This window comes from Onthophagus taurus, chromosome 5, assembly GCF_036711975.1.
Source record: "Onthophagus taurus isolate NC chromosome 5, IU_Otau_3.0, whole genome shotgun sequence".
NCBI lineage: Eukaryota > Metazoa > Arthropoda > Insecta > Coleoptera > Scarabaeidae > Onthophagus > Onthophagus taurus.
Window position 1 is genome coordinate 4,067,231 of NC_091970.1, and position 26,895 is coordinate 4,094,125.

A 26,895-nucleotide genomic window follows, 5' to 3' on the forward strand; every position below is an offset into this window, starting at 1 on the left:
ATACGTCCCAAACAAATCTAACCTCAACTGTCAATTGGTCAAAATAACATATTCCTTCATCCCACTTTATATAGGCGCGATGCTGGGTTCAATGTGAATTAATTATTATTCTAATTAATAGAGTGATTTTTAGTGATTAAGTTTAAGTACGTGTTCATTTTTTATACGAAAAAACATTTATTCGTATATGTTGTATGATATGTTCCATCCATATAAATTGCAAAAAATATATAACGCAGCTTATTCCCAATGTGAAAATTAAAAAAAAAGAAACTACGAGCTTACTAAATAATATATGTGGCTGAATGTATAGCTTTTAAATGTCTAAATAGCATTCTTTTGATCAAACTATTTTTTTATCGACTCATTCATTTCGAGATACTGAAAAAGAAGTTGTAATCACCTCGAATTTTATGTTTCAGTTGACCTAAAAGCGACGGATAAAAATATATTATATTGACCAAATCACTGTTAATCCAAAAAATATGTAAACAAATATTTTTAGGGTTGACTTTTTGATCGTTCGACTTACTGAAAGCGAAATAAGAGTAAAATGTTCCACCATTGGGGCGAATGTTAAACAATAAATATATTTATTTAACGAAAAGAAATAATAAATAAATTAATAATTACGATTTTTTTATTATCTTAATTGTGTTTATCATCACATACAGTAATACCATTACCCACGCACGAAGCGTATCCTAAAATGTGAGGAATCACATTCTGCTCGATAACACCGTTAAAAAGATGAGCCCAAGGGCCGCTTGCAAAAATAGCTACATCATCACCACCATGAGTTTCAAATTCTAAAGGGACCATCGTTGGGAATAAATAATCTTTATCATCTAAAATTAAAATTATTTCATTAATAAATTTTTATTTATAAAAACTGTAAAGTAGGGTTATGTTTGAGGTTATGTTATTGTTGTGATATGTCAAAACATTGGGGTGTCGTTTGAATTGATTTAACGTAATAAATAAGCTTTATTACTCAATATTATATTATAAATGGGATAAAATTGTTTTAAAATGGTATGTAAACGTTATTAGTTAAAATATTTCAAATTTGTAAAATTCTATTTGAGGTTATGTTGTTGTTTCGTTTGAATTATTGAGGTTAATTTAATTTAATAAATAAGGTTATTATTATCAATTATTACTAATTAAACGTTTCAATTTGTTTTATTAAGATTTAATTAATAAATTTCTTTTTATTTCCAGATTATAACCCAAAATGTATTTGATGAGGTTATGTTATTGTTGTGATTGTCAAAATGTTCTATACTCTGTTTTTAAACCAGGAGAAGTATTTTAAATTTGTCACCAGATTGACCTTGCACGTGATTGGTTGAATGCGAGGAAGGTTCACACACAGGCAATTTTGAATTTGAAGGTTAGGTTATTGACAATTCGACAGTTTCGTGTCATTATTGTAAATTTTGTGTTCTTAAACCCTTCTTTATTATATTTTGAAATAAATTCACTCATAATTTCAATGTTAATTGTATGTATAGTGTTGACGATAACAAACGAAAATAAATACAATAATAAGTAAATAAATAAATAATAATTATTAATTTAAATTTACCGCCAAAATATCTAGTGATATTTTCTGGTGATTTTTTCCAGTGTAAATCTGACTTTCGCGTTTACTCCTCCTGGTTTAAAAACAGAGTATAGTTCTAGTGCAAGTGTTAGTTCTAGTTTTAATTGTTATTCAGCGCTAAATTGTATATTTTTAAGTTTCGGGTTTAGCCCTGTGTCTTCAGACGCTCAATGTTAGGTAAGGTTAGTTTTGTTTACAAACATTAATTATACCATGAAGTATTCTTGGGCAATTAGTAATGGCAATTATAGCGTGAAGTTTTCTTTTGTAATGTCAATTATAGCGTGACGGAATGTTCGGTAAGGTTAGTTTTATTTACAAACATTAATTATACCATGAAGTATTCTTTGGCAATTTGTAATGGCAATTATAGCGTGAAGTTTTCTTTTGTAATGTCAATTATAGCGTGAAGGAATGTTCGGTAAGGTTAGTTTTGTTTACAAACATTAATTATACCATGAAGTATTCTTTGGCAATTTGTAATGACAATTATAGCGTGAAGTTTTCTTTTGTAATGTCAATTATAGCGTGAAGGAATGTGAGGTAAGGTTAGTTTTGTTTACAAACATTAATTATACCATGAAGTTTTCTTTGGCAATTAGTAATGGCAATTATAGCGTGAAGTTTTCTTTTGTAATGTCAATTATAGCGTGAAGGAATGTTACGTAAGGTTAGTTTTGTTTACAAACATTAATTATACCTTGAAGTTTTCTTTGGCAATTATACTCTGTTTTTAAACCAGGAGGAGTATTTTAAATTTGTCACCAGATTGACCTTGCACGTGATTGGTTGAATGCGAGGAAGGTTCACACACAGGCAATTTTGAATTTGAAGGTTAGGTTATTGACAATTCGACAGTTTCGTGTCATTATTGTAAATTTTGTGTTCTTAAACCCTTCTTTATTATATTTTGAAATAAATTCACTCATAACTTCAATGTTAATTTGTATGTTTAGTGTTGACGATAACAAACGAAAATAAATACAATAATAAGTAAATAAATAAATAATAATAATTATTAATTTAAATTTACCGCCAAAATATCTAGTGATATTTTCTAGTGATTTTTCCTAGTGTAAATCTGACTTTCGCGTTTACTCCTCCTTGTTTAAAAACAGAGTATAGTTTGGTTTGAAATATTTTGGGTTAATTTAACTTAATAAATAAGTTTTATTACTCAATATTATAAATAAAGATAAAACCGTAAGTAATGATTTTTAGTTAAATCATTTCAAGATTTTAACATTAAAATTAAATTTTTAGGTTATGTTATTATCGATGACATTGATGGAGTAAGTGATTAAATTTAAAAAAACTTACGTTTATCATCTTTAGAATGATCAAATCGTGTATTATTTTTAGGTTTTCTGTATCCTGGTCCATTTGCGTAAGATAAAGTACTATAATTAATACTATCGTCGCCCACTCCAGCATCACCAAAAATATCGTTTCCTCTCTGTGCATACCCAGAAACGGTCATAACATGCGCGTGATCTGAAGTAACAACAATCAAAGTTTCCTTTTCGTCTGTCATTTCTAAAGCTTTATCGATCGCCTTTGAAAATTCGACGGTTTCGTCTAAAGCTTTCTTTGCCAAACTATCGTGATGGGCGTGATCGATCCTTCCGCCCTCAACGAATAAAAAGAAACCTTGTTGGTTTCGCTTCTTCGATAAGACTTTAATTGCGGCTTCGGTCATTTCTGATAAGGATGGGTCTTCTTCGTCGGCGTCTAAGTGATATTTACAGTGACTTCCCTCGAAGAGTCCTAAAAGGTAATCGGGGGATTCTTCTAATTGTAATAAAGAGGTCCGATTCCAAACGTATTTAGCGTTTTCGTTCGATTTATCTGTAATCCATTGATTGATTAGGTTTTTTCCATCTTTTCTTGTTCCGTTGGTGAATTCTTCGTCGATTGAGTCTTCCGGGATCATTTCTCTTCGACCACCTCCCATGATTACGTTAAAATTTTTGCCTATTTCTTCGTTTATTAATTGATAGGCGATGTCTTTACATTCTGAGGGGGTTTCGTAGGCGTCGGATTCCCAATCGCGGTTTGCCGAATGCGAGTATAAACCTGCGGGTGATGCGTGAGTAACTCTTGTTGTGGTGACAAACCCGGTTCTTTTTCCTTTTAATTGCGACCAATAAGCGATTGATGTTGGGCGATTTTCCTTCTTTAAACTTCCCTCGCAATCGTTGAGTTGAACGGCGGCGGTTACTCCTAAAGTTCCCTCGTTCGCTTTAACCCCCGTTACGTAAGCCGTTGATGTGCAGGCCGAGTCTGGGACTTGCGAGTCGACGCAATAAGTTTTTGATAAAGCGGTGTGAGGGAATTTTTCGAAAGCCAATTGACTGTTTTCGCCCGATTTATTTTGAAGTTGCCCCATATAAATTCTCGCCGCTTTTAATGTGGGGATTGACATCCCATCTCCGAGGAATAAAATCACATTTTTAGCTCGATCTAAAATCAAAGTATTAAATAATTCCGTTTTAAAAAAAAAATTTACCCAACTTCTATTTGGTTTCTCGATTAATTTTCGTCGAAGCGTTTTTTGTGCTTGTGCCCTCCAATAATCGATTGTATCCTCTTCGTTGATGGATTTTTCCACCGATCGAATACTTAATTTATGCACGTGAAGATGTTTAGACGGGTTATCTATAAAAACATCGAGTTATTACGTAAACATTTTTATTGTTAGAAAATTATGGCTTTCATACGAGTATGCCTATATATTTATTTATGTGAGCACGTCATCAACAATTAACTTAGCCTAAAAGAGTTAAAAACTATTTGCATTAAGTTTGTTATGGATGCGAAATGTTGTTGTATTATCATAACGAGTTGGTCGGTTATAAAAAAATACAGCAAAAGCAAATTAATTTTAACGCTTTATTTTTTTAAAACAAAGGTATCGTGACTAAATTATAAAAAAAAATAATATTAAAGAAACCGCAAAAACATGTTATGTGATGTTTTTGTATCATCATAATGTATTTTTTGTATTGAGTCATTTGGAAAGAATGAGAGAAAGTTGATTTACTTTCTTGTAACGTTTCTTTTCGACCGCTTGACCTCTTCCGAGTTCAACAAATACGAAGTAATTCCCAGAAAAAAAGAACCTTGCGGCTAACATTGAATATGTTTGTATCTAAAATTTTAATTTGCCAAGCACGGTTTACCGCAATTTATGTATCTGGGGATTTACCTTCGTTATAATTAGCATAATTTATTTTATTTAAAAATATATACAGGATGATTATATTTTTATATAAGTATATAATCTATATCTATCGGTTTTAAAAAAATTAATTTACTAACTCATTCAAACTGTTGGAAAATCGGTAATTCACAATCTGAGGTCGTTTGCGGTTGAGGCTCCGCAACTTCAGAGTAGATTGTAGTATTGATTTTAAATGTGGCCTCTAAAAAAAGTGATATGTATACCTTAGCCATTATATGTATGAGTAGAGTGTCGAGGTTGCTTGCAAATGAAATACTTTAATCACAATGTTAACAGCTCTGAATTTTTGTTGTCTCGACCGCAAGCAACCTCGGCTTTGATAGTGGCTCAGATTGAAAGATTTGACTACAAACTTAAATTTGCTGTGCCTCGCTCGCAAGTGACCTCGGCACTTTATGCATGTGCATTATGATCGAGGTATACAAATTTTATTGGGAGGAGTCACATCAAATATTAACGTGAAGCCACCAATACTTTCAACTCTGAAATTATTTTATAGAATATACGTTTCCCAATGGTTGATGTGTTGGTGTCAATATTATTATGGATCGGTCGCAAACGACCTCGTCCTTAGAATGTGGAATATTGGTTCCTCAAAGATTAATGTTTCTATTTTAAAGTTACAGGGCCTCGGCCGCAAGCGACCTCGGCCTTAAATTGTAAAACATTGGTTCCGCAATGATTGATGTGTTAACATTAATGTCAACATTACGCCTCGGCCGCAAGCGACCTCGGCTTTGATGATGAGTGCCATTTAATTTAAAAAGCAAAATATATTTTTTTAATTTTTATAAATTATGACAATTAATTTTTTTAGTTACATTTAATGAGTAAAAATTTTAAGTTGCCGAATTGCCGTTCACGTTGCTAAGTAACCACTTCATGGTGACAAAGAGTAAACGTCAAAACAACAAAAATTTCGATATAAATTTATGAAGATTAAAGTTTTAAATTAAATATTGGAATTTGACAAATATTTTATCGTATAAATACTTTGATTTTATACGAAACTCCGAATATTTATGTATGGTGTTATTACAAGAAAATGTTAGAGTGAGAAATTCAAGGTAAGTTTTGTACCAAGAAACTTGTATATATTATATTGGAAAAGAGAAAAATAGTAACGATAAATAATTTAATAACAATAAATTAAATAATTTGTATCAAAAACATTTTTTTTGGTTATTTTTATTAAAAAAAAAATTTAAGTTACCAGATTGCCGTTGCTAAGCAACCACTAATTTAAGTGACGAAAATGAAATATCAAAAATAAAAAATTCCGATATAAATTTGTTAAGATTTAAATTAAAAATTTGAATTATTCTATATAAATTTCGATTATATAAAGAAATTGTTGAAGCGAAGAATATAAAGTAAGTTTTATTTTATTGTCAACTCGAAAATGTGTGTCATTAAAACGGTGCCAAAAAAAATATCTAAAATTAACCAACAAACCTCTTTCATACCAAATTCTTAAATGTAAAACTTACAATCGTGAGCTGTAAAATCTGGTCTCGAAAAAACCAAAGTGACGAAAAAGGCGAGAAAAACGAATAAGTCGTTAACAACCATCGTTTAGCGAAACTAACTCGAAAACGCGAACGACTCAAACCAAACCACACAACCACGGCTATACTTATGTATAATCGAATTGGTTTCCCCACTTTGGTTTCTCTTTCTTTCGCGGGTCTAACTATCACCACAACAACATTTTTTTTAATTCAATTCCGAGACTACTACTTAAACTTGGCATCGCGCTTATTTCAATAATTCGAAACGCGATAATTTTTTTGTTTTAACTTTAAATTAGAGTTAAAATGATTCATTTTTCCTTGTAAGAATCGCTAAATTAATAGATCGAGTTAAGTTTTTATTATTTTTTTGTGGTGGTATCTCAAGGTGCTAAACGTTCTTATCTTATGGTGTAATAAATTCCCGACGTGGTTTAACCTTCTTTTTCAAATCAACTTAAATACCTTTATAGTTATTTTTTTATTATTTTATTTCTCTTTTTAACTTTGTAAATGTTTAAATAAAATAATGCGTAATTCATAAATTATTTTTTATTTAAAATCACAATCATTTGCAATACAAGTAATAAAGTATTGTTAAAAGCGCATAGATACTTAGAGATAACGCTGAATGGTGACTACCAGATCCACGTCTGAAAATTAAAAAAAATAAATATTACATTTGATTTAATTGATTACGATAAAAATTGCAATCTTTACATTTGAGATTAGATACAATTTTAATTAAATTTAACTTACAAACACATTGTGTCACCATCTCCAACACAAGCTGCGAAAGCCATTGCGTGGGGAATATAATTTTGTTCAACTGAGCCCGTAAAAAGATGCGCCCAAGGGCCTGTAGCAAAAATTGCGACATCATCACCTCCATGAGTCTCAGAATCTAAAGGAACCATCGCAGGAAAATGCGCGTCCTTTCCACCTAAAACAAATTCGATTAACTTAAAATTAATTAATTAGTATTAATTAATACTTAATTCTTCCTCTGTGTATTCCGGTCGCCCATCTTCGCCGTAACCCCTATAACCCGGCCCATTCGCATAACTCAAAGTTGTATATCCCTTATTATCATCGGCTGTATCAGCAATTCCAAAAATGTTGTTTCCTCGCGATGGGTACCCGTTAACGGTGAAAACATGGGCATGATCCGCGGTTACTACAATCAAAGTATCTTCTTCGTCGGTTATTTCTTTCGCTTTTTGAATCGCTTTGGCGAATTCGACGGTTTCATCTAGCGCTTTCCTCGCTAAATTATTATGATGGGCGTGATCGATTCTGCCACCTTCCACCAACAAAAAGAAACCTTTATCGTCTTTTTTTAAAATGTTAATTGCAGCTTCCGTCATTTCTTCCAACGAAGGATCCTCATCGTTTGCGTCTAAATGATACGCGCAGTGGGAGCTTTCAAATAACCCCAAAACGTAATCGGTATCATCGGGTAACGATTTTAATTCGGATTTGTTCCAAATATATTTTGACGTTTCGTTAAAACCATCTTTTTCTTTTTGTTCTAACCATTCGTTAATTAAATTTTTGCCGTCTTTTCGTTTTCCTGCGTCGTCTTCAGGGCCTGTTTCGGTTTCGGGGAAAAACATTTGTCTCCCACCCCCCATAATTACGTTTAAATTTTTACCGGTTTCGGATTGAATTAATTGGACCGCTATGTCTTGGCAATCTTCAGGCATCGGTTCGGTTTCTTCGATGTATTCGGGAACGTCGCATTCCCAATTTCGATGCGCGGTGTGGGCATAAATCGCTAATATAACAAAAAAAATATTTTGATTTTAATAAAATCAATTTAGGCTCGTTACTACCATCTTCTGGTTAAGCCATCTAAGGGATTATTACCACGGTAACGGCTATTTTACGCGCTCTGATTGGCTAGTAGATGGGTTTATCTATAAGATAAATTTAACTAAAAGATGGTAGTAATGGACCTTATTTAATTTATATTTACCTGAAGGTGTTGCATGAGTAACCCTCGCTGTTGTAACTAACCCACTTTTTTTGCCATCCAATTGGAACCATCTCGCGATTGAATCGATGCGATTCTTTTCGTCTAAACTCGCCGTGCAATTTCCTAAATCAACGGAGCCTGTAACTCCGGCCGTGTCGTAATTGGCTTTAACCCCGCAAAGATATGCGGTTGCTGTGCAGGCTGAATCGGGGACTTGGGTGTTAATGCAATAAGTCCTCGATAATCCCGAATATGGGAATTGTTCGAAATATAGAGGCGCCTCTTCCTTTTCGGCTTTTAATATTTGTTGGCCGTAATAGATTCGCGCCGCTTTTAACGTTGGGATGGACATTCCGTCCCCCAAAAAGAAGATTATGTTCTTTGCGTGATCTTAAATTAAATATATAAATAATTTAACTAAAAAGAATTTTATTATTATCTTACTCGTATTAATTTTTGTGCTGTATTTCATATCAAGGAAACTTTGCGCTTGATTTTTCCAATACTCTGAAGTTAATTCTTCTTCGTTGATTTTTGTGGTTGGTTTAATATTTCTTCTTCGATGCATATCACCTTTTTTATTATTAAAATTATTTTTTTTATACGTTTAATAATATGTATTATTTTTTTAGGCAACTGAATAAGAAAACTTAGCTATATATCAATACAAATTGAGATGGGTTTGCTACGAACATAAGACCCTCAACTTCACGTTACAACTTTAGAATTTGCAACATCGGCAAAAAATGTTAGGCAATTGAGTCTTGAATATAAAAATTTCCCGAGGGGGTTTCTAGTCCCTTACCAGTCGCCTCCCCAGATGACGGATCAGGGAATGGATCCCAGATATAGGGACCAAAACTAAGTAGTGGAAGAGCGCTTGAGTGTTTCTATATTGCGATTTAGAAACCGAAAAGAAGCCCTACTACACTAACTATTGGTAGATATAGAGAGATACATCGCCTAGGTATAGAAATGACTGGATTAAGCGAAGTAAAATGGCGAAGATTTGGAACAAAAAGTCATCCATTTTGAGTTTCCAACAGTTGATGTGTTAGCATAAATGTCAATATTATTATGCCTCGACCGCAAGCGACCTCGGCCTTAGACTGTAGAATATTGATTTTCCAATGGTTAATGTTTCTACTTTAAAGAAACAGGGCCTTGGCCACAAGCGACCTCGGCTTTAAATTGTGAAATATTGGTTGGCCTTTGAGGAACCTGTCATATATGCTCAATGTAAACTTGGGTTTTCAATAAAAATGTTGAAGGAGAACTCAAAACCCAACTCTACTATGTTGTATCTAATTATTAAGCATCGAAATGATAAAGAATCCCTTTTAGAAGTTGACAAATTCGATTGACTTGCTTAAATACTTAAAACATGGAGTAATTCTAATTTCACTTGGATAAATAAACAATGTAATCAATTAATTACAAAATTCGGAGATAAATCACTCGTTAATTCATTCTGATTTGCTTTTTCGCACGTACATTCAGTTACTAATGTTTTTATTTATCAAATAGTCTCAATGTGCTCTTTAAACAATTTGAAGTTGTTTTTCCATCTGTTCTGTCTCTAACATTGCAACAAGATATTTACAATCTCGTTTATTGTGGCAATAAACGTAACGCAATTCATAACGCACTTAAACAAAAAATAATTTAGCGTTATTTATATGTATAATAATTTGTTAGCAAAAATATTGAGAAATGTCAAACAAAAATAATTCGTATTTATGACGATAGATGGCAACCAAAACTGTTTTAATTTTTATTAAAAAAACATCAAAATTTGTTTTTTAAAATCACTCATTTATTAATTTTAACAATTTTAATCTTAATATAGATCGATTCAGAATTAAATAATTATTTTAACAATATTAAAATTAAATTAAAATAATTTTATTAGCCCCCTATCGGTTTATATGCGAATTAGTTTTGGTTACAACTTGTCAATATGACAGATTCAAGATTCTTTTAGAGTAAGTTTTTAATTTTTACAAATTATTACTTTATTTTATCCAATTTGATTCATGTAATGATTTATTTTATAGAGATTTATGATGGATGATCCACTAAAAGTTGTTTTATTAAAGGGTGGGAATTAATTATTAAACGATAAGTTGCCCAAAAAAATGGAGTTTAGATTTAATAAAGAAATTAATTAAAAAAAAAATCTACCTGCATCTCCGAGACTGATTAAACTCAATAAAATAAAAACCCACCACATTTTATTTTCAATTAAAATACCTTTTTCACTTAAAATATCTCCATTGACCTCTTTATATAGGTTTGCTTATCTGATATCAATATGTGCATGTCGTAATTAACTAATCGAAACATTATAGAAATGGTACTTGACACTTGCTACTGATTCGGGTTTTGATTGGATTCATTTGTATTGCAACAAAAAATAAATAAAAAATCCTTTTGTATTAAAATAAAAAGTTTTGGGTGAGTAAAACCACTTCAAATATACAATTACAAGTATATTTTGGACGATAACAAGTCAATAATAAATTAATTATTAATTTATAAATGATTTTTAGAGCCCCAATAACATTTTTTTATTGGTTTATCTTGTCCAGTATAATTAATATTTATTTATATCGGCTATTACTTTTTTTTAATAATTTTATGTATATATTTTTTTCTAAACATTGATCGCGGTGATATTTTTATTTTTCTTCAAACATTAATAAAATTATTTAAATAATTGGACGTTTAAACGTCAAAAACTGTATATTTGGTTGCATAACTTTTTTGACGTTTGAAGAAAAATTAAAATTATAAATAATAATCGCAATTGATTGTTACACGAAAATCGATGGAAGACCAAAGATAAATTAATTTGATTTTTTATATTAACTTAAAATTATTGTCTTTGGATATTCGCCTAAATTGGGGATTACTTTTTTTTAGATTTGATTGAGATTGCTTGAACGTCCAATGAATTATCTAATTTAATTTTTTTTATTAATTAGCTAAAAAAAACGAGGAGTCTCTTTGGAATTTCTTCGTTAATTTGGTTCAATTTTTGATTTATACCCTGTTTTTTTTTCCGATCCAATTCCGCTTAATCATTTCCAAACGAAACTCTTCGCAACTTTATTTTTTGTGTTGTATACAAACCCTGTATTTGCTTAAGCTATAATAAATTCAACTCGGTTTACGTAAATTCAATAACTTATTTGGTAATATTTATAATGAATCGAACTTCTTTTATATATTTATAATTGTTTAAGCGATGTGCTGCGGAATACATTTTTATTACACATATAATTTATTTTCCATTATTTTCTTCAAACCAACTAATTTTTAGCTGTTAAAATAGTAACAAATTCTACGAAGAATAAATTAGTTAATAAATAAATAAACTTAATTGTTTAAAATCACCTTCGTAATTAACTTGCCCATCTCCGTCGATATCGGCCTCCTTAATCATATCTTCAACTTCCTCCTCCGACAAGCGTTCCCCCAAACTAGTCATAACGTGTCTCAATTCATTCGAAGATATTAACCCATCGTTGTTTTTGTCGAAAACGCGAAAAGCCTCGCGGAGTTCTTCTTCTCCATCGGCATCTTTCATCTTTTTCGACATCATTTGAAGGAATTCGTTGAATTCAATCGTGCCGTTCCCATCTTGATCGACTTCGTTTACCATGTCACGAAGTTCCGTTTCTACAAACATAAAGTTCATCATAAAGTTATTTGGTTTTTATTTTACTAAAACTACAACTAACACTAGACCTAGAACTAGAAACTTTCGGGTTAAGCCGTGCGCCTTTTGAAAAAATATTTGACGTTTGACACTTCGAACTTGTTTTTGAAGAATTTTACAACATGGCATCCGAAACGTCAAATATTTTTTCAAAAGGCGCACAGCTGATCCCGAAAGTTTATAGTTCTAGTTTTAGTTTAATTAACACCGGCCGTGAAAGCCTTCGTACTTATATGGTTTTTATTTATTTACCGGTTGGTCTTTGACCGAGGGATCTCATCACAACGCCTAACTCGGCCATAGTGATTGTGCCATCTTCGTCTTTATCGAACAACATAAAAGCTTCTTTGAATTCTAAAACGTTATTTTTAAAACAATTTTATTTATGTAGTTAAAAAAGAATGATTACCTGCAACTTGGTCTTCTGATAAACCATACTCGGACTGAAAAATAAAAAGAATAATTGAGGATGTTCCGGCTTTGATGTGAATAAAACGTTGTTAGGTGTGGGACGTTTTTACAGACTCGGTTTTTGGCAATTTGCCAATTTGGAACATTCTCAAATGCACGGGAGAACTCCAGGAAAAGGCTACGATAGCAGTACATCTTAGGTGCATCTTCGAATGGCGATGTTTTTTTTTTTAATTTTTTTGGGTTGGCGACGCGATGTCGTCCGTTTTCAACGAAAACGTCAAAAAAAAAAATAATAAAACCATAAAACGATTCCTCAAAGAATTTTCTATTTTTATTTTATGAAGTTATTCATTTTAGCTCAAGGTGTTATTATAAATAGAAAAGAACGATTATAAATTAATAAGAAAAAAAACTCCACAGTTTACCTACTGACTGCTGTATAACTTCACTATTACTCGTTAACCTCATTAAACGATCATATTCTTTCCCGTATTTTCCATCAACTTGCCTTCTATCCATTTTGATTTCTTCCTTATTTATTTTGATTCAAAAATGTTTAATTAAAACGAAAGTAATTACATCGAAAAGACACTTGTTATTCAATCCGAAAACGCGCTGTTTATGCCAGAAAGTAGATATAAACCGCTGTAACACGCAAACTGTTGGTGTTGTGTGTTGTTTGATTCTTGGCAAGTGCGAAGAATCAAAACGAAAGCGTCTGCCCGAGATTTCATCGTGTGTGTGCGTCGTTTACCCGACGATTTTAAATAGATTTTCGACCTCATTGAATTTATTTATTTTATCACCGGCGTAAAAGTTCAAAAATTTCTTAATTAACTTTCATTTTAACAACGAATTTTATTTGGAATCTTTTTAATCTCGAATTTAACTCTCCATGTAGTATTTGGACTTCTATAATCAACATTAAGTCTGTTATTAACAGTGTATTTACCTCAACTAATAACATTTAGTCTTGTGGTAATATATTTTACATTGCTGCCAACAGTTTTTGGTCTTTTGCACACAGTATCAAGCTTTCTGCCAGTAGTGATTAGTCTTTTATTAGCAATATTTGGTATTTTCGGAGCATATCAAGCCTTCTGGCAGCAATATCTAGTCTTTTTGTTGTATACCAAGTCTTCTGTCAGTAATATCTAGTCTTCTAAACAGTATCTGTCTTCTACAAACAGTATCAAACATACTACCAGTGGTGATTAACAATATCTGTTCTTTTTGTAGCATATCAAGTTTTCTGTCAGCAATATCCAGTCTTATAAGCAGTATTTCAACCTAAGTATAGCAGAGTGCACTTTGATTTTTTCTAGGACGTTAAATAAATGCTAAGTTCAGGTGGTAAAGAACCAACATCAACGCTGTATATGATGAAGGAAATTTTCCACAAACTTTAATTTTCACGATTTTCAAATCTTAAATTTCCGCATTAACAAACAACAACATATCTCAAAATTAACCTAATGTGTATTTAAAATACTAATTTACATTTGAAATTAATTTAAAAAAAGTTAGGTTATGTGGATAAATTTAAATTGACAAGTCACCTGTCAAAAATATTTAATTCTCGTTCAAGTGACGTTAGATGGGGTGAGTTGACTGCCAAATTAATTGTGACAATGAAATCAAAGGAAATTTTCCACAAACTTTGATTTTCCACGATTTTTAAATCTTAAATTTCCGCAGTAAAAAACAACATATTTCAAAATTAATCTAATTTGTATTTAAAATACTAATTTACATTTAAAAATTGATTTAAAAAAAGTTAGGTTATGTCGATAAATTTAAATTGACAAAAAAATTTATTTGACAAAGTGACGTTCATTCAAAAATTAATTTTTTCTTACCAAATTAATCGTAACGATGAGATCGTGTTGATTGTGCTTCCCCTTTTTCGATTTTTTGTTGTTCTTGATCGGAACGGTGGCAACGGCGGCGGTGACGGCGGCTTTAGCGGGGGCTTGTTTAATCGGTTGCCCCTTTTGTTGCGCTTGGGGCAGCTTTTGCAACGATTTCCCATGATTTTTATTTTGCTTGTTGGCGCCGTGCGTCGGAGTCCTGGGTCCTCCCAAATTCTTTTGCCCGACACTTCCGTCGGCTGGCTTATTACGAGCCTAAAACCAAAATTCATCATAAACACTCATTTAATAATAACTCGTCCGAATTTAGAAGTATTCGGTTTCAAGTAAATATTGTTTGTTTTTATCATTTCCTTTCCAAAACCGTAGTAGTAAATGATTAATTGGTGTGTTTAGTGTTGTTTGGCACCTTTTATGAGTGTAAAATGCGCGGTTTATAAATAAAGCGGCCTCATTGTTTTCGTTCTTCGTAAAACTCGAACTATAATAATTCTGGCGGTAACATAACCCGTTTTTAACCTATTTTTAGCTCCTCTCAATTTTAGTTTCGACTTCCTCCTCATTCAATCAAAGTTAAAAAGTAATTTTTTTGTTTGTTTTAGGTTGTGGATTATTTCATAAAAACACGAATTGTGTGGGAGTTAACTTTTTTAATTAATTTTAAGAAAAGGTAAATATTCTTAAGTAAAGAATCTTACAGTTGATTGTGAGGCGCATCTGCAGCCGCTTTGAGCCGGTTCTAAATTTAGGGGGCGCAACCGCCTGAAGTCTTGAGTATGTTATAAAATCTGGAACTTCAACGTCTTCCGTTTCAGTTTAATTTAGTCCGAGTTAAAACGTTCAACAAAAAAGAATCAAAATGGTAATTTTAAACAATTTTAATAACCATCAATTTTTAAAACAATTCTCATTTTAGCCTGAAATAGTCTTAGATAAAGAACAAATAATAAGTAAGCCCCTTAATCATTTTGAACCAATTTGGTTTATTAATCATTAAATTTTAGTGCTGCAAAAAGCCTTCAATATGTTCGATACCAGCAAAAAGGGGAGCATTGAAAAGGAGAAAGTTAGGATGATTTTGAACACTTTGGGGCACTCCTTTAACGATCAGGAATTGGAGGCGTTGTTGGAGAACGAAGATCGCCAAGGTAAAAATGTGGAATTACACAAAGTGATTAGTAATTAGAGTGGTAGCCTTCGGAAAGTTCTTCTTCGTGTTGGCGTGTCGTTAAAAGTCACGCAACGCTCCATCCGCTCTCTCTCTATCAATTATCCTGAAAGTGTGTGTTTGCGACCCCGTTTTTCCACGATCCATAATTACTCTGAATCAACACTTGCAAGATAATGGAATTAAAAGTTAATAACAAAAAAGTTTCATCAAAAAATTTTTAATTAGAAAAAATCAATTGTTGGGGTTGATTCAAAAATTGATATCTCCTTTGTATTTGAAATTGAAGAAATGAAATTTTGTGGGTATTTTTAGAATTGAATAACGATTTTAATGCTTCAAACTACTTTTTGATATCTCAATTAGTTCAGGAGAAAAAAATTCTTAAATTTAATCAATTTTTTAGGTTCTGGTGTTTTAAATTTCGACTCTTTCTGCCGCGTTGCGAGCCATTTTCTGGAAAGCGAAGACGACGAGGCTCTCCAAAAAGAACTAAAAGAAGCCTTTAGGCTTTACGACAAAGAAGGAAACGGTTATATCCCCACATCTAGCTTAAGAGAAATTTTAGCCGCATTAGACGACCAGTTAACCGGCGATCAATTGAACGAAATGATTGCGGAAATCGATGCGGATTCCTCAGGAACCGTCGATTTTGATGGTGATAATATATTTATTTATTAACAAATAATTTTAATTAATTCAATTGTTATGTTTGTAGAATTCATGGCGATGATGACAGGTGATTAATAATAAGTATTTAAGAACATGCATAAAATATAAGGTTTTTTTAATGTATCATTGTAAGGTTTGTTTTGGTTGTTAATAAAATAAATTAAAATGTAAAAACGATTTTTTTTTGCATGCTAAATCGTGCAAAACTAAAATAAGAATATATTTAAGTTAATTTTAATTTTTAAACCCTAATTAAAATCTACGCTAAGAAAATTAATTTTTATCAAAAATTGTTAACCAAGATCTCGTTTCCAAACAATTCGTTACCTGACTGAGACTCCTATAGCTACTTGCACTTCCACTTCGTGCCTGCGAACAAAATATAACAAAAAAAATAACAGTTTTCGCGTTTATCATGAAAATTCATGCAAAGTATTGAGATGGTGGTTGTAGTTTCTGTTTGGTCTGGTTGTGGAGTGAATCGATTTGTGCCGGCTAAAGGTGAGAAAGTCAACATGAGGAGGAATATAGAGTAGGTTTGCTAAAATCCGCTCTACATCTCTCCACTAAACTATTGATTTCCGGTGCCCGATGCGATACATCATTTAAAGGCTGACACAAATTAACAGCAAAAAACGTCCGCTTCAATAATTCTATTCTACCGTTAATTTTTTTATTTCTTTATTAATAAATTTTTACCTTGCTTCGATTTCTCGGAGGAAACTCTTCTTTCGACGATTTCCTCCGTTTGTCTTTCAGAATCATTCGAGCAGCCGCAAAAGCCATATTAACTAATTCTTTAAAATTGTTTATTTCAATAAATTTTAACCGATTTTAAACAGTTTTCGTCTTGAAATAAACACACATTTTTAAAAATCAACTCTCTAAAAAAAAAATTAAAGGAATATTCTCTAATTAAACCAATTCTTAATCGGGGAGGAACTTTTTTGACGAGATTAATTAATTTTCAGAAACCTAGGTCCCGGATGATGATAAATAATGCAGGAAGATATTATGCCAAGTCCAGGCTTCGCCGGAATTAATTAGAGAGAGAGGGAGCGGGCCGTACTTGAAAACGAAAACCGTGTCAAGAGTCGACGACGACGTCCCGAAAACAATTCCAATTTAGGCAATTTGCATTTTCTTTAATTAATCCAATAAAAATTTTATCAACAAATTTGACATTTTAGTGCGGTTGTGCTCAAAATTTAATATCTTCTTTGCATTTTGAATCGAAGAAACGAAATTTTGTGGACTCATTTAAAATTGAATGATGATTTTAATGCTTCAAACCGTTTTTTGATATCTCAATTAGTTTAGGAGAAAAAAATTCTTAAAGATAACATTAACAATTTACCATGTAGAAAAATCCGTTTTTTAGGGTTAAGTTCAAAAATTAATATCTCCTTTGCATTTAGAATCGAAGAAGCGAAACTCGGTGACTTTATTTAGAATTGAACGACAATTTTAATGGTGAAATCCATTTTTTAATATTCCAATTAGTTTATGAGAAAAGAATTCTTGAACTTATCATTAAAAACTCACCACATTTAAAAATGCATTTTATTAAGGTTGGGTTGAAAAATTCATATCAAATTAATAAATAAAATTAAAGAAACAAAACATGGAGAATTTGTTAACTAATTAATAACAAATTTAATGCTGCAACCCATTTTTTAATATCTCAATTAGTTTCAGAGATAAAAATTGTTTATCTTCAGGAATCCTTTTTTGTTAAGGATAATTTCAAAAATTAATATTTCGGTTATATTTATAACCAAAGAAATGAAACTCGGTGAGTTTACACAGAATTTAACGCCAATTTTGATGGTATAAAGCATTTTGTGATATCGCAATTTCTTTTCGAGGAAATAATGTTTAAAGATCACAAAAAAAACGTTTTCTTAGATTTTCCTCGTAATGAGATGCAGCTTACATTTAGGCTCCTGAAAATCATCCGGATCATTAAAAATGAAACGTTTCGTCGAGGTTTCGCGACAATCGATTATTATTATCAAGACAGAATCCGAGAACCTTTGGGAATTTCCCAGCTGGGGGACTCAACTGGAGTAAAAAGTTTTTAAAAATTTAAATATTTAAAAAAACGTTCATTTAAACGTTTCAATTCGTGCGGAAATAAATTTGATATTTTAAAAGCTTTAAAATGTAATCGGCCAAGTGTGAAAATCCCCAATTTTTTCAACGGGTTAAAATTAAATTAATACAGATAATTTATCCAAACCAAAATGTAATTGATGTAGTTTCACTTTAATTTTAAGACACCAGTTTTAATTTCTTTGATAAACTCACGTGAGTAATAAAATTTTGATGAAACCGAGCGGCTTTGAACGCGTTTTCGTGAAAACTGAAGGGGTAACTACCCCCGGAGAACCGAATGTAACGAGTTCGCGCAAGCTTACTGGCTAAATTCCTGGTGCACGTCGTCCCATTTTCACCATTTTCCACTCACAACGTCTTTATTGAGTGTCCAAAAATTATTCATTTTACATTAATTCATTATTCATAATTATAAAAAATAATTTAGGTTGGTATTACATTTAAATTTCAAATTGTCAGTGGCAACTCACAACTGATTTTATTTAATATTTGTTTTAAATTAAAATTAACTTTTCATTTAATCGTAACCCAAAAATATTCAAAAGTAGATGCGTTATCGATTTTTCACGATAAAACGGTGCCAAAAAGAACCAAGTGGAGTACATGGAATAGAGCAAAACAAAGAGAACGTTTAATAAATAAAAAGAAGAATTAGTATCTATATAATCCAAGAAATATCAATAATTTTTTAATAAAATTGCATTTATTTTATTAAATAAGTTAAATTATCTTAAAAAAATAAAAAAAAACTAGGTTGGTATTAATTTTAAATTTCAACTTGACAGTGACAGCCCATAAATTAATAATTATTAATAAATTTACATTAAAATTGTTAATAATGAAATACGTTTTTTTTTTAAAGATGAATCAATATATTTTTATATTGATATAAATAACAAATAAATAAAAGAATTGTTATAATCCAAGAAATCCTAATGATATTTTAATAAAATTGCATTTAATTTATTAAATAAGTTTAACTATCTAAAAAAAAATAAAAGTAAATTAAGTTGGTATTATTTTTATATGTCAAATTGACAGCGACAACTCATAATAATAAACTGATTTTATTCAATAATTAACTTTTAATTTAATCGTAACCCAAAAATATTCAAAAGTAGACGCGTTATCGATTTTCCACATTACAACAAGACAAAAAGAACGAAGTAGAGTACACGGAATAGAGCAAAACAACCGTTTGAGAAATCGTTTTTCAACGGGGGCGGTTAAAAGATGCAGTTTAAAAGATTAGTAACAAAATTAAATCGTTCCCCACCGAAAAAATTTCATCCTCCTTAAAACCCTCACCTATTAACACAACCCCACCGAAAAATAACCTCAAAATGCACTCAATTTCGTATTTCCGTTAATTTCGTCCAAATAAATAGAATTTTTCGTTGAAAAAATCGAAATTCACCTGGTTTTTGGAGTCAAATCGGGGTAATTTCGGTTTAAAACATTTCAAATCCAACTCGTTTTTCGTTTTGTTCTTAAACGGTAATAATTTGCCCATAAGTAATCGTTGAGATCGGTGTGTTGGTGGCGAAGAAACCGGCTGATGAGAGCACATCTGGCTGAAACGGGTTTTCATCATCGATTCGTTGCTCGATCCCAAACGAAACGATCTCAACAATCCCGAGTTATTGTTTCTTTCTAGCGTACTGTTCGTTAAAAACACCCTTTGATTCGGAAAATTCATCAAAGGAAATCTTAAAGTGCGAATGGGGTTCGAAGGGAAATCGAGAAAATGTTTTGATTTGTACACGTTGGTTGTGCTGAAATAATTGTGAGGTTGGATAAACTTGTTATTCGGATTCGGGATGAAAAGTGATTGTAAAAAGTGGCTTTTTCTTATCATCGGAGAAAATTCCGGTTTCAAAACCGCTTCGGTAATTCTTGATCCAAGACCTAAAGCGGGTTTCTCTTTAAATACGTTCGTGTATTGCAGCATAAGTTTTCTCGACATCGAAGCTGTGTTCGAGGGTTGTTTATCAAGGAAAATTTTCATCTTGTGTATGAAACGTTTCATTTTACTTTGAATTTAAATAAAAATTTAATAATATCTTTGACACTTTCTTTTTTGATTAAAAACAACTTTTTTGTTGCTAAGTTTACCGCTTATTAACGGTCATTATGGTTGAAAAACAAATAGGAGTGAAGTGGGTGATGTCACATTTTAGCGGGAAAATCAAATTAAAAACGTCAAATTTGACAATTTAATATTTGATTTAAAAAATAAAATCTTTTCGGTTTTAGGTCATCGAATATTGACTCAAACTCAAGGTTACGAAGGTAATAAAGTACGTAAGACGTGTGGAGGATTCGGATTTTCAAACTTTGTAAGTTTATATTACGATTTTCGAGCGAAGACGAATCGTTTTCCTCAAAAATTACATTTTTCCAACACCTGTACGCTCGTTTCTAATATTTTATAATCAAAAATTTAATTAATTTATTAAATATTAAATAAATTGAGATTAAATAATATAATTATCTAAAAATAAATTAAGTTGGTATTACTTTTAAATTTGAAATTGACAGTGGCAACTCATAAATTAATAATTATTAATAAATTTGTATTAAAATTGTTAATAATAAGAATTTTCGTTCGAAATTTAATGATTTTATTTTAAAATGTTCATTTTCTTTTGCATTATATATTAACTCAAAATAAATTAACAATAAATGATTCCAAATAAAAATTAATACGATTTTATTTTCTTTTAAAATAAATCAATATAAAAATTAACAAAATAAGAAGAATTGTTATAATCCAAGAAATGCTAATGATTTTTTTAATAAAATTACATTTAATTTATTAAATAAGATAAATCCTAAAAAAATAATTTAGGTTGGTGTTACTTTTAAATTTGATATTGACAGTGACAGCTCATAAATTAATAATTATTAATAATTGTTTATATTAATTGTTGATAACTTGCATTATTTAATATTAACTGAAAATAAAAAAAAAATTAATTACATCGACATCAAGCAACATTAAATGTTAACATACAAATAAACATTAACACGATTTAATTTTTTTCTTTTTTAGGTTATGTCAATGCAAAAATGTACAAACACAAAGAAGCATTGTTATAATCCAACAGGTACCTTACCCGTCTCATGACGCGAAGTGAAAACGACGAAGTCTTCATCTTGAATGATGTGCTCTTAGCTACTTTAAAGGATTTAATCTAGCTAAGAAAGATTTGAAACTAAACTACAATATGCTACGGGATCTTAATCAATTAAAAGAGAATATAAAGTCCTTTTTATTTTTTGATACAATCTTTTAATCCGGTTTTTATTTTTTATTGAGAGGATCAAATTCAGCGACTGAATCAGATCGAATCTGCACGGTTACTAAAGAGATGGGGATGTGGCTGAGGGAAGCTGGAGAATTTCCAGGGGATCTCAAACGTTTCAATCACAAATTGGGTTAATAGAAGTAATTGCATCAATTTTTTTTAATTGATGAGGTGCAAAAAGGATTTCTTAACAACTAAGAATTAAGATGGGATTAATTTAAGATGTATTTGTGATATAATGTTGGTTTTTTTGAATGGATCGATATTTTCTCGTCAAAAATCGTCACATCTCGTCTCTTAGCAACAGATTCTGGGCGAGGATTAATTTGAATAAAATAAAAATCGAGGAAATAGATATTTTTTTTTTATTTTAATGATTATAAGTTTACATTTTTTTTTAAACGTACAATTAAACGAAAACACAAAAACATTAATTAATCGAATTAAATTAATTGGAAGAACTTCTTTTTTGTAATCTCAATCGTTTTTTTTTTTATTTTGGCCTTACTAAATCTTACAATTCTTATTTATTTTTTAACTTTTAACGAAAGTAGGGAACTTTTTTTTTACATTTATACAGAATTTGAATCGAATAAATTATTTTTGAAAAATGTAATCATTTTAGTGTTTATTTGGTTGCCTAATTTTCGGTTATGTCAAATAACCAAGAAAAATTTTTAGGTTAAGTAACTGACAAAAATAAAATGAGTACATTTAACAATATCCATTTTAATACTTTAATGAGTTGAATAAGTATGTTTTTAATTTATTTATTGAGCACTATCGAAAAAATTATTTATTTACATATCTACAAAGGATGAAATAAAACCGGATTCCCCAAAACTTTTTTAGGACCAAGTAGATATGTTATACACCTTTTAATTATCTCTAATGTTTACGAAACAATTTAATAAATTAATCGTATTAAATATTAATCGTTCATTCTTGATCCACACCTTTTTACTTCCATTCGAAATACATAAAGTTAAACGAGTTACAAAAAAATTTAACGATAACACAGAAAAAACATCTCTTAAATACTCCTTAATTAGGTTTATTGAAAACAATTTTATTTCTTCGTTTATTAACTTAACTCACGTTATCCGTTGCATAAATGTATCCTTGCCGTTGTAGTACAAAAAGTCGCTTTTCCACAGCATCTTGGTCTAATTAATATAAAATTAATTAATTATTAATAAAGTTTAATAAAAATACGTACATTTCTTTAATAACTCTTTATCTTCGAGATTCTGCACCTGTTGACCTAAACTATGAAGCAAAATTTGTGCCGTTTGGTACCGTTGGAAGCACTCCGATGGATTACCAAATAATTCATCTAAAGCAGCCGTTTGACACTAAAAAACGAATAGTAAGCTAAATATAAGCACATTAATTTATTCTTACCAATTTCATAGCATAATCGTACAATAATTTATCAGCTGTGATATTAGCTGAAGCAATCTTCGATAAAATCCCTGTGTTATTTAATTTTTTACACGACGATAACGTCGTTCTAAATTTCGTATTCAACGTCGACATAACTAAAATTTAAAAATTAACACATGTCTCAAATTAACTTCGAAATTTACCGTTTTTAACCGAATTAGTAGCTCGTAATTTTTTCGTTTTCAATTGATGCGTAGCCAAAGCTAATCCAGACCCCAACAATTGCAAAGCCCTCACCATCAGCACCAATTGCTCGGCTCGTTTAATCGGTGGTGCTGAATGAGAAACATCGGCCATGTATTCAACCACGAAAGGAATCGGAGCCCCTTTTGCTGATGCCAATTCAAGCACGCATTTACTTAACGCCAATACAAAATTAATTTTTGCTAAAATCTCATTATGTTCTCTCTAAAAAATGCAAAAAGAAATAAAAAATTTCTTTTTTTTAATTATGATTATTATTTACATCAAGTAAAGTTTCTTCTTCTAAATCAGGAGGTTTAAAATCAATCGGTGGGCACTCATAAGTACTAGTATCGGTGAAGAAAGCAGGTAAATTATTCATTTCCGAGATTTCAGGTAATGTCATAGCTCGTAAATTTCCGAACGAAGGGTGTCTCAAATTATTATTATCGTTTTGCGTTGGACTAAATAACGGTACTTTTGCTAATGGACCCAAAAGAACTGGGGGAGAAGTCCCTAAAAAACGATTTTAATAAATCAAAAAGTATTAACCTCACTTTTTTTTAAAGGTCAAAATAAAAATTGAGGTTATGTTGATAAAATATTTTTATATATTTTGTTACTAACCCGATCTTCTTAAAGGAGAATTACTAGGCATGACAACTTTAGTTGAAACAGGAGATTCGGACCATAAATTCGGTGGTGGAGGAGTTTCGCACAAACTACTGCTCGAAGTTCTCCGTCTACCAGATCCCGGGGGTGTTCCAATTACGAATTGAACCGACGGTGGGGACCACGAACTTATATCGATATCCTGCACGTTTTTATTTTCAGATCTTTTCATGTTAATAGGTTGCGATCGTGGAACAAGCACGTTATTATCCGCCTAAAAATTAATTCAATTCATTAAAAAATAAATAAATTATGATGAATTTACTTCTTGCTCGGTACTCTTCTCGTTTTTATTCCCCCTATTAATCATTTTTTGGTAAGTTTGTCGTTGAGAAGGAACTGGGATTGGCTCACTAATTGGCAGAAAACTCGGTCTTGGTGGACTCGCGCTTGGAGCGCAAGGTTGTGGGTTATTTTTTATTGGTAACTTCATACTAAATTAAAAAATAACTTAAATTAATTCTCTTTATAGAGTTTAAATCATTATCTATATAAAAAAATTGATCACACAAAAAGAAGGATAACCTCAAAAAAAAATTTGTTTAAATTTATCTATAAAAATTAATTATCCTTATTTATATATCAAACTTACTGTTTATCGTTTGTATAACTTTCAGTTAAATGTTCCGGGATTAAAACGAAATCATCTTCGGGGCTCGAACTTAAAATAATTCTTGCACTTCTCGGAGAATCTTAACATAATTAAATTAAATATTTATTTTATTAGATATTAATTTATTTAAAATTAATGAAATTAACCTGGTTGTGATGTTGGTGGGGTTCCAATTTTAATTGGAGTAGCCGCCCGTAGAGTTGGTTTCATAATCGGAGAGGTAGCGTATGCCTCAACAACTGGAATTTCAGCGGGGGGTGTTACCGATGGTCGTTGTAAAAATTTGTGGTTAAAAAATTGGTCGAAATTCATCCGTTCTCTCGCATTTCTTTTTAACAACCCGTTTAATAAATCACATAATTCAGTTGTTGTTCCCGGAGGAATCCTATAACGACAAAAATTAATTCATTTATTCTAATAAAGTTAAATAATAGTTACTTTGGGGCTAAATTAGCGTTCTTTTCATAAAATTGTTTTAAAGCTGTTGGTGTCGTTGCATGAAAAGCGGCCTTTCCAGTTAAACATTGAAAAACGATCGTTCCTAAACTCCACAAATCAGCTTTAGCATCGTATTTTAGAGACATGATCACTTCGGGGGCCATATACATAGGGCTCCCACATAAAGTCGCCGCCATAACCCCATCTTGCAAAAACCGAGCGAACCCGAAATCGGCAATTTTTAATTTAATTTCACTCGGTTCTGGATACGATTTTTGCCCGCTGTGTGAAAGCAGGATATTTTGGGGCTTTAAATCTCTATGAACTATTCCTTTAGCGTATAAAGCTTTCATAGCACCAGCTAAAATTAAAAAATTTATTTAATTATTATATTAAAGAATTTTAATTTACGCACCTAATTGTATTAAAAAGAGACGAATTGTATCCTCACTTAACGTTCCTTTATCTCCTAAGTAATCAGCTAAATCACCACCGTTGCAATACTAAAAAAATTTTTAAAATTTTTAACACCTCAAAATTATAAAAAAAAAATTGACATAACCTCAAAATTAAAAAAAATAATTTTTATTTCTATTTTAAATCTCGATAAAATCAAAGTCAAATTTGTTATCTAATCTCAACTTCATTTTATTGATAACGAAATAGCGTCATAACATCGTAAATTTCACCGAAAATGGTTTCGAAAACTCATTTCTTGATTTTTTTTATATTATTTTCTTGGTAAGTACAAAAAAAAAGTAATTGCATCATTAAAAGTAATGATTCATCAACAGCTATGCATTATCAAAAGCTACGATGGATGATGAAATTGAAAAGCCGAAAGAAATCGAGGAAGGTGCAATTTCCGGAGTTGGAGTTTTAATATTAATGATACTCTTCGTGGTGTTTTGCGCCATCGCAGCTTATTACATGCACAACAAGAGGAAGCTTTATATTCCGGTTAAAACTCGCGCGGAAGAAAAAGATTTCGTTGTTGAAGAAGTTTTGTAAATAAATTTTTATTAATTATTTATTAATTTCTTACCTCCATAACCAAATAAACATGTTGGGGGTATTCTTTGCAATCCAAAAGTGCAACAACGTTTTCGTGATGTAGTTCCGTTAATTCCTGATATAAAACGAGATAACGAATGTTATTAGAAATCTGATTATTCATCAAATTTATTTAAAAAATGATTACACGTGCGATTAAAACAAAAACACTCAATGAATTTGTTAATATTGTTTACCTTGAGGATTTTAATTTCTTTTCCCAATAAATTTTGTGATTTTGCTAAACTTTTCTTCATGATGCTTTTGATAGCCACGATTAGTTGTGGGTTCTATAACAAATATTTATTTAGTAATCCTTGAATGTTTTCGGTAATAATTAATAACCTTTTTACTTCGCCCCTTAAAAACCACGGCGAAAGCCCCTTGACCAATTAGGTCTTTGGTGCTATACTCATAATCACCAACAGTCTCCATTATTACTATTTTTCTTTAAATCACTCTTTGTTTACACCAGAAACTGTTGTACAACAACGTCGCGTGTTAGATTTCTTACACAAAAAAAAATCTTCCTTATTTTCTCGCTCACGGGAATTAGGTCACATTCTACACATTTAACGTTCTCGTTTATCCCGATTTGACGCACTCTCTTTTGATCAATTAAAGCAGTTTAACGCTGAGTGAGTTGTCCTCGATGGTGGAGACACTTTAAAACGTACGAAAACATGCATAGTCTGTCAAATACGCCATTTTCACTACTCTCTATTTAAAGATAATATTGATTGTCTCTCTTTCTCTATTTGAGGAAATATTAGCTTAAAGAAATCTGTTGAATGCGAAATTCATTAAAAATGTGTTGAGGTTATGTTTGAATTAATTTAGTTTGATCTGTCAAAAATAGATGGCGCTAAA

At 31.0% G+C, this 26,895-nt stretch overlaps 5 protein-coding genes and 2 long non-coding RNA genes across 13 annotated transcripts; 3 read left to right on the plus strand and 4 right to left on the minus strand.

Moving 5' to 3' along the window:
- Nucleotides 1–622: 622 nt before the first annotated feature.
- On the minus strand, nucleotides 623–6,635 carry LOC111426197 (membrane-bound alkaline phosphatase-like). The gene is made up of 4 exons (XM_023060601.2): nucleotides 6,344–6,635; nucleotides 4,124–4,267; nucleotides 2,930–4,072; nucleotides 623–848 (listed from the first exon to the last, which is right to left on the minus strand). The coding sequence occupies exons 1-4, from the start codon at nucleotides 6,423–6,425 to the stop codon at nucleotides 649–651; spliced, it is 1,569 nt and encodes a 522-aa protein (XP_022916369.2). The 5' UTR covers nucleotides 6,426–6,635; the 3' UTR covers nucleotides 623–648.
- A 263-nt stretch (nucleotides 6,636–6,898) lies between these two features.
- Nucleotides 6,899–10,769, minus strand: LOC111426194 (alkaline phosphatase-like). The gene is made up of 6 exons (XM_023060593.2): nucleotides 10,527–10,769; nucleotides 8,787–8,915; nucleotides 8,343–8,732; nucleotides 7,359–8,141; nucleotides 7,124–7,307; nucleotides 6,899–7,017 (listed from the first exon to the last, which is right to left on the minus strand). Exons 1-6 carry the CDS (start codon nucleotides 10,573–10,575, stop codon nucleotides 6,933–6,935), a joined length of 1,620 nt encoding a protein of 539 aa, XP_022916361.2. The 5' UTR covers nucleotides 10,576–10,769; the 3' UTR covers nucleotides 6,899–6,932.
- A 50-nt stretch (nucleotides 10,770–10,819) lies between these two features.
- Nucleotides 10,820–21,659, minus strand: LOC111426198 (calmodulin-like). 6 transcript variants are annotated; one of them, XM_023060606.2, is made up of 8 exons: nucleotides 18,434–18,536; nucleotides 16,891–17,040; nucleotides 16,519–16,560; nucleotides 14,340–14,606; nucleotides 12,476–12,509; nucleotides 12,319–12,420; nucleotides 11,742–12,026; nucleotides 10,820–11,688 (listed from the first exon to the last, which is right to left on the minus strand). In XM_023060606.2, exons 2-8 carry the CDS (start codon nucleotides 16,975–16,977, stop codon nucleotides 11,657–11,659), a joined length of 849 nt encoding a protein of 282 aa, XP_022916374.1. In that variant the 5' UTR covers nucleotides 16,978–17,040; nucleotides 18,434–18,536; the 3' UTR covers nucleotides 10,820–11,656. The 6 variants fall into 6 exon arrangements, with proteins under 6 accessions (XP_022916374.1, XP_022916373.1, XP_022916376.1 ...); XM_023060605.2 differs by having other exon boundaries at nucleotides 16,891–17,075; nucleotides 18,434–18,531; XM_023060608.2 differs by lacking the exons at nucleotides 16,891–17,040; nucleotides 18,434–18,536 and adding an exon at nucleotides 21,429–21,659.
- On the plus strand, nucleotides 15,117–16,365 carry LOC111426207 (troponin C-like). The gene is made up of 5 exons (XM_023060630.2): nucleotides 15,117–15,213; nucleotides 15,268–15,301; nucleotides 15,356–15,499; nucleotides 15,926–16,177; nucleotides 16,238–16,365. Exons 1-5 carry the CDS (start codon nucleotides 15,211–15,213, stop codon nucleotides 16,264–16,266), a joined length of 462 nt encoding a protein of 153 aa, XP_022916398.1. The 5' UTR covers nucleotides 15,117–15,210; the 3' UTR covers nucleotides 16,267–16,365.
- Nucleotides 19,680–21,975, plus strand: LOC111426209 (uncharacterized). Of its 2 annotated transcripts, none has more exons than XR_002707796.2 (3): nucleotides 19,680–20,510; nucleotides 20,566–20,648; nucleotides 21,365–21,975. It is a non-coding gene; the product is annotated as an uncharacterized lncRNA (long non-coding RNA). The 2 variants fall into 2 exon arrangements; XR_011640346.1 differs by having other exon boundaries at nucleotides 19,680–20,322.
- Nucleotides 21,972–26,776, minus strand: LOC111426344 (serine/threonine-protein kinase unc-51-like protein Atg1). The gene is made up of 14 exons (XM_023060830.2): nucleotides 26,371–26,776; nucleotides 26,223–26,315; nucleotides 26,018–26,101; nucleotides 25,388–25,475; nucleotides 24,973–25,333; nucleotides 24,681–24,919; nucleotides 24,514–24,613; nucleotides 24,187–24,355; nucleotides 23,877–24,135; nucleotides 23,533–23,765; nucleotides 23,210–23,474; nucleotides 23,025–23,161; nucleotides 22,840–22,975; nucleotides 21,972–22,786 (listed from the first exon to the last, which is right to left on the minus strand). The coding sequence occupies exons 1-14, from the start codon at nucleotides 26,458–26,460 to the stop codon at nucleotides 22,710–22,712; spliced, it is 2,331 nt and encodes a 776-aa protein (XP_022916598.1). The 5' UTR covers nucleotides 26,461–26,776; the 3' UTR covers nucleotides 21,972–22,709.
- Nucleotides 25,557–26,001, plus strand: LOC111426345 (uncharacterized). The gene is made up of 2 exons (XR_002707818.2): nucleotides 25,557–25,713; nucleotides 25,767–26,001. It is a non-coding gene; the product is annotated as an uncharacterized lncRNA (long non-coding RNA).
- Nucleotides 26,777–26,895: the final 119 nt, after the last annotated feature.

Bases quoted from the DNA above. Each gene is read 5' to 3' on its own strand.
- LOC111426197 (XM_023060601.2), bottom strand. From the start codon at position 6,425: ATGGTTGTTAACGACTTATTCGTTTTTCTCGCCTTTTTCGTCACTTTG. The intron at 4,073-4,123 runs GTTGGGTAAATT...CTTTGATTTTAG, and splicing joins AATCGAGAAACCAAATAGAA to ATCGAGCTAAAAATGTGATT. The intron at 849-2,929 runs GTAAGTTTTTTT...TTTTAATTTTAG, and splicing joins TCATTCTAAAGATGATAAAC to ATGATAAAGATTATTTATTC.
- LOC111426194 (XM_023060593.2), bottom strand. From the start codon at position 10,575: ATGTGGTGGGTTTTTATTTTATTGAGTTTAATCAGTCTCGGAGATGCA. The intron at 8,916-10,526 runs GTAGATTTTTTT...ATAATAAAAAAG, and splicing joins AATCAGTCTCGGAGATGCAG to GTGATATGCATCGAAGAAGA. The intron at 7,018-7,123 runs GTAAGTTAAATT...TTTAATTTTCAG, and splicing joins GATGGTGACACAATGTGTTT to ACGTGGATCTGGTAGTCACC.
- LOC111426207 (XM_023060630.2), top strand. The intron at 15,302-15,355 runs GTAAGCCCCTTA...ATTAAATTTTAG, and splicing joins AGATAAAGAACAAATAATAA to TGCTGCAAAAAGCCTTCAAT. The intron at 16,178-16,237 runs GTGATAATATAT...TTATGTTTGTAG, and splicing joins AGGAACCGTCGATTTTGATG to AATTCATGGCGATGATGACA.
- LOC111426198 (XM_023060606.2), bottom strand. From the start codon at position 16,977: ATGGCTTTTGCGGCTGCTCGAATGATTCTGAAAGACAAACGGAGGAAA. The intron at 12,421-12,475 runs GTAATCATTCTT...ATAACGTTTTAG, and splicing joins ATCAGAAGACCAAGTTGCAG to AATTCAAAGAAGCTTTTATG. The intron at 12,027-12,318 runs GTAAATAAATAA...TTATGTTTGTAG, and splicing joins CCTCGGTCAAAGACCAACCG to AAACGGAACTTCGTGACATG.
- LOC111426344 (XM_023060830.2), bottom strand. From the start codon at position 26,460: ATGGAGACTGTTGGTGATTATGAGTATAGCACCAAAGACCTAATTGGT. The intron at 24,136-24,186 runs GTAAATTCATCA...ATTAATTTTTAG, and splicing joins AGAAGAGTACCGAGCAAGAA to GCGGATAATAACGTGCTTGT. The intron at 22,976-23,024 runs GTAAGAATAAAT...TTCGTTTTTTAG, and splicing joins ACGATTATGCTATGAAATTG to TGTCAAACGGCTGCTTTAGA.